Source organism: Corylus avellana, chromosome ca3, assembly GCF_901000735.1.
Source record: "Corylus avellana chromosome ca3, CavTom2PMs-1.0".
NCBI lineage: Eukaryota > Viridiplantae > Streptophyta > Magnoliopsida > Fagales > Betulaceae > Corylus > Corylus avellana.
In genome coordinates, this window is record NC_081543.1 from 27,496,091 (window position 1) to 27,501,906 (window position 5,816).

The 5,816-nt window shown below is 37.3% G+C and overlaps 1 protein-coding gene across 1 annotated transcript in view; it reads right to left on the reverse strand.

Moving 5' to 3' along the window:
- LOC132174341 (probable copper-transporting ATPase HMA5) overlaps nucleotides 1-5,285 on the reverse strand; it is a 6,483-nt gene extending 1,198 nt beyond the window's left edge. The window contains exons 1-3 of the mRNA XM_059586011.1: nucleotides 4,992-5,285; nucleotides 296-1,687; nucleotides 7-183 (exon numbers count right to left, since the gene is read on the reverse strand). Of these exons, the coding sequence (XP_059441994.1) occupies nucleotides 7-183; nucleotides 296-1,687; nucleotides 4,992-5,285 (1,863 nt within the window). The remainder of the gene's footprint in view (nucleotides 1-6; nucleotides 184-295; nucleotides 1,688-4,991) is intronic.
- Between the last annotated feature and the right edge of the window lie 531 nt (nucleotides 5,286-5,816).

Sequence of the window (5,816 nt, forward strand, 5' to 3'; positions counted from 1 at the left end):
CATAACAGCGGTGGGTGTTGCTAGGCCTAGAGCACAAGGGCAGGCTATGACCATGACAGATATCCCGAACTGGAGTGCAAGCTCAAAGCTGTCCATGGAAGATGGAATCCAAGATTCTGGGTACCCATGGAATTTTCCAGATAAAAACCAGGCAAGCCAAGTTGAAAATGAAAGTATAATGACCTGTGAAAAAAATAATCCATTTGCTAACGAAAGCCTCCACAAACATCATATTGACAACTTTAAGCACTCTACAACATGACCACAGAAATGATGTAAATCAGTATATACTCACCAGGGGCACGAAGTATTTAGAAATGCGGTCAGCAAACTTCTGAACTGGTGCTTTAGCCAACTGGGCTGACTCAACGAGTCGTACAATCTGTGAAAGAGCACTCTCTGATCCTACTCGTGTTGCTTTTATGTGCAACACCCCATTCTCATTCAGAGTGCCTCCAATTACAGTATCACCCTTCCTTTTTGCCACTGGCCGTGCTTCTCCTGTTATCATACTCTCATTTACGTGGCTTTGACCCCAGATAACAAAACCATCAGAAGCTACTTTTGCTCCTGGAATAATTTTAATCACATCATTCTTTTGTATCAACCGACTGTCAATTTCTTCATCAGTCACGACATTTCCCTCAGCATCCAAGGTTAACAATATTGCTGTCTCGGGTGCCAAGTCCATAAGTTTAGCAATGGCCTCTGATGTCTTTCCTTTAGCCAAAACCTCTAAATACTTGCCAAGTAGAATAAATGAGATAAGCATTGAGCTAGTCTCAAAGAAATCAGTACCCTTGAAATCTTTAGAGGTAGTGGCTCTCAACACAGAGTAGACTGAATAGAAATAAGCTGCATTTGTTCCTAATGCAATCAAAACATCCATATTAGCAGAACCATGGCGTAATGCCTTGTAGGATCCAATGTAGAATCGCCGGCCTATGATGAACTGCACTGGAGTTGATAGCACCCACCTCAAAAGCATACCAACACTCATCATATTGACTACCTTGGTATCAAATCCATGCTTGATTCCAGGAATATACATAAAGACCATGGAGGTAAGAAATACAGGAATTGTAAAAATCAGACTCCACAAAAAGGATCTGTAGTATTGCTTAATTTCCTCCCCTCTATGAGTTTCTCTTCCTCCTCCTTCAGGATATATACTACCTTTGAAACGTCTTGATCCAGTTGAGTCAATCACGTTAATGAAAGTTCTCGGTCCTGTCATATCTGGTTTGTAAGAAAGGGATATTTTATTGAGTTCCGGAAATATTATTGTATCTTGAACGCCTGGAAGTGCTTGAAGAGACTCTTCGACTATTCTCATGGAACGACAAGTACGTACACCATCAACTTTGAGCTCTATTTTGCTTATGTCTTCTCCTGAACTAATAAGTATGCCTTCAAATCCAGTGTCTTTTATGGTTTCCAATAGCTTGTTGGAGCTCACAACCTTTGGATCATAATGAACCTCTGCTTCTTCAGTTGCTAAGGCCACCCGCGCCTTTTGTACACCATGGATTGCTTGCAAAGCTGATTCAACAGTGGAGGAGCAAGATGTGCAAGTCATTCCATTTATGCGCATTCGGCACACTTGAGTGGATCTATCATTCACCTCATCTTCAATCAATGTGGCCCCAAATCCAACATCTTCAATAGTCTCACGAATGTTCTCCACCTACATGATGTTAAATAGCAGTATAAAAGCTTATTGATTCAACTAGAAGCACATCTTTAACTTAATACAACAAGGAACCCAGAGGAAGAAAGAACATAAAATCATTATTCAACTAGAAAATGAACACTTGGCAAAATTGTCAAGAACCCAACCTTCCTAGCTAAGTTGTGAGAAAATTGACAAAGTACTATTAACACCAGCATTCGATCAGCAAGTTCTCTTGCTGAGCTGGACAATAGATTCTGAATGATTCAGTCACCACCTAAGAGTTCACTATCTGTAACAATATGATAGCAGAACGTTGTGTGACAACAAGTGGTGGATTACCAGGATGAAGAGGAGATTTTTTATGTAAAGCAAAAATTCATAATTGTAGTCAACTTTCTGGATTACAAGTTGACAACTAAACAAAGTCTTCAGAGCAACTATTTTCTATTTAACTTGGCAAAACTTGAACTTTGCTGGCATCAAACTGGCCTGTTCACCCCAATGAGCAGAATGAGCAATATCCAGTGTAGTGCAGAGTTAGTGTCCAAAAATCCAATCTAAGGGTCAACTTCAAATAGCTAGACCCTAAATCAGTCTAAACCCAACAACCCAAACTAGGTTGGGTATCAAATAAAAAGTTTCTATTTGGAACCATCAATTAAAGGAAATAGGAGCGATTATTTGTTATATGGAGCATGTTATATTTAATCACCTAGCCCTTATAACTAAATAGTACCAAGGTTTAACCCCATAGAAGAAAGAAAATTTGGAAGCCTACACATTGTATAGCCTACTGATTGTGATTTGTAAGTAACTTAATCTTATCAGCATAAAGAAAACTATTTTATCTATGGATAGTAATCAGTCTCCTGGCCTGGATGGGTTCTCAGCTGGCTTTTTTCATAAGCTTGGTTGATTGTTGGTGTGGATTTGGCAAAGGCTATTCAAGATTTCTTCAAGTTAGGCAAACTTCTTAAGGAAGTTAATGCCACTATAATAACTCTTGTTCCCAAAAAGCAGAACCCTTCAGTAATGGGAGATTATAGGCAAAAATCCTGCTGCAATGTGATGTACAAATGCATAATCAAGATACTTGCTAACAGGCTTTCTTTCTTTCTTTTTTTTTTTTTTTTTTTTTTGATAACAAGGAACCCCTCCAAGGCAGGGACACTTTGTGTACCCACCTCTGTCGGGTAAACCTCATTTTTGCTGGGGCTGGATGCAATAATCAGTTCCAATCAAGCAGCTTTTATCCCTAACAGAAGCATCTCTGAAAATATTCTGCTTGCTCAAGAATTGGTAAGAGAACATCATAAGGAGAAAGGTAAAGCTAGGTGTGCAATTAAGATAGGTATTATGAAAGCCTACGACTTTGTAAGTTGGGATTTATGTGAATTCTGTCACGTTGATAAAGAAGGTGCTCAATGAGTTTGCTAAGATATCAGGGCTGACAGTAAATCCTAGTAAAAGCTCGGTGTTCTGCTCAGGAGTTAATAGAAGGGAAAAAGAGGAGTTGCTGAGGTGTTTACAGATGAAGGAGGGAGTTCTGCCTATTCAATACTTGGGTGTCCCGCTTATATCCAAAAAACTTTATGCAGAAGGCTGTGGGGTACTCATAGAAAAGGTGTGAATAGATTCATGGTTGTCTAAGCATTTATCATTTGCAGGAAGGTTGCAGTTGATCTCCTCAGATTTGTACAGCCTACAAGTTTTTTGGTGCAGCATCATTATTCTTCCCAAGAAGATTATAAGATTGTTGGAACAAAAACTTAATAGATATTTGGGGTCCGGCAATGACACTATCAAAACAAGAGCAAAGGTAGCTTGGGACCATATTTGTGTTCCTTAAAAGGAAGGGGGATTGGGGTTTAAGAGAGTAGAGGATTGGAACAAAGCTGCAATGTTGATGAGGCACATTTGGAACTTATTTGCTAGGGCAGGCTCTTTGTGGGTAGCGTGGGTGAAGGAATATTTGTTGAAGAGTGGGAGCTTTTGGCAAGTTAAGGTACCGCAGCTTTGCTCATGGAGTTGGAGGAAAAGTTTGAAGCTCCGTGACTTAGCTAGAAAATTTATACAATTCAGAGTTGGAGATGGGAGTAGCATCTTCATGTGGCTTGATTGGTGGCACCCAGATGGAGTGATTTATGAAAAAAGAAAAAAAAAAAAAAAAAAAAAAAAAAAGGTGAAGATTATGGCAAAATGAAGATTTAAACTGACCAATGAAAATATGAAATTATGCAGAAGATGGAATTTATCGGCAAGGACGTTGGGAGCTATGAAGTCCAGTTGATGCAGTTTTTGAGAGTAGTTGTTGAGTGCAGATGTGAGCTGCTGATGCAGCTGTTGTTCCAGCAGTTTATGTTGGAGTGCTCTATATTGATTAAGTTCTATTCATCCTTTATATATATATATATATAGCAGGCATTAAAACCGGACTGGACTCAAGCCAAACTTGTACTGGCATTATATTATACCCTTCTGCCTTCGGCCTCCTTAGCTTAATCCAAATTACAAACCTAAATCATTTTAGAGTACAAGACTATAAATTTCTGTGTATGTCATAATAATAGGAGACATAACATATATCTCAATCATCCTAAAGCAATCAATAGAAAAATAAAGAAAAATGTAGAAGTTTTGTATGCAAGGGAAAGAGAAGGGCCATTTAATGGCGGTAAACGTTTCTTCATTCTTAATATAAGATGATTATGAGGGCTAAAAAAATATTCCGGACATAATTCAAGCTAATATCCACCTTTTTTTTTTTTTTGGAATAAGATCCTCTCAATTTCAAATGAAATAGAGAGTATTCAGTTAGTATTTTTTATAAAAATAAATTTGTTATTTTAATTTTTTAGACAATTGTAACCCTTCAAAATACACTAACTAGATATTCTCTATTACGAGTCATTTTCACTATTTTCAAGGGAATCGTAGCTCAAGAGTCAAGAATGAATCAAAACGTAGCCATATCATTCAAAATGACTTCCACAAGAAGCTGTAAAGCATCAAATAGTATCAATCATTTTTCAAATGGAAATTTTATTAGATCAAATGAACGAGAATAATTCTTCCATTTCTTTCTGAAAACAATTCCTAAAAAAAAAATCCCATTCATTCCAAAAGAGTCGAACAAAAAAAAGATCTTGTCTTTTCATCTACCTTGTTAAAAATCAACAACAACAAAAAATATTTACACACCCATATATATGGATAGAAAGTAAAACACTTTCCCAGAGAGAAAACACTTTCTCCAGAAACAAACAGAAAACACGAAATCCAACAAAACCCAGAAATGGTTCAAGGAGCAACTTACATTGACGAAGCTAGGATAAAACAAGACATGTGCCTTGTTGTTCAAGACGTCGACGACCGCCTCGCGTATCCCCGGAAGCCGCTTGATGGCCTTTTCGACAGATCCGGCACATGCGGAGCATGTCATCCCGATGACGGAGAACAAGGCCTTGGCCTCCGGCCCCAGCTCCGCACTGCTTTCTTCCCCGGACACACCCTTTGGGTACTTTGGCATCGACGGATAGTGCGGCCGCGGCAATAGGCTCCCATGGCTCTCGTGGCCAATGCAAGCTAATGCCCACAACTTGTTTGCCATGAACGCGTTACTTGTACTACGTATATATATTTATATATGTCTGCCAGTTTTTCAAAAGGTTTTTGGAGGGTTTGCTTCTAGTTCTGCAAATTGAACAACCAAAGTTTAAATAGGAGGGGATGGAGGGTAAAGTTGAAATTTTTTATTTTTTATTTTTTTTAGTTGCGTGCAGATTGTTGACACCATTTTTTTAAGGATGTTTTTGAGGATCTACGCAATGAGAACGGTTGGTGTATGTTTGACCAAACAGGCACAACTTTTAAAAAATTCTTAAGCAATAACATTTTATATAGTCTTTTTTTTATTTGATATTTTAAAAAAAAAATGGTATTTTTCTTCATAATAATGACATTTTAAAAATTAAAAAAAAAGGACCATTTTTATGAAGAAAAATACTATTTTTATTTTTTAAAAAAAAAACAAAATACCAAATTATAAATAAATAAATAAAAAGGCTACATAAGATGTTATTGCTTCAGAAATTTTTTTATTTTTTATTATTTAAAAAAAAACCCAAAATTGTGCTAAAAT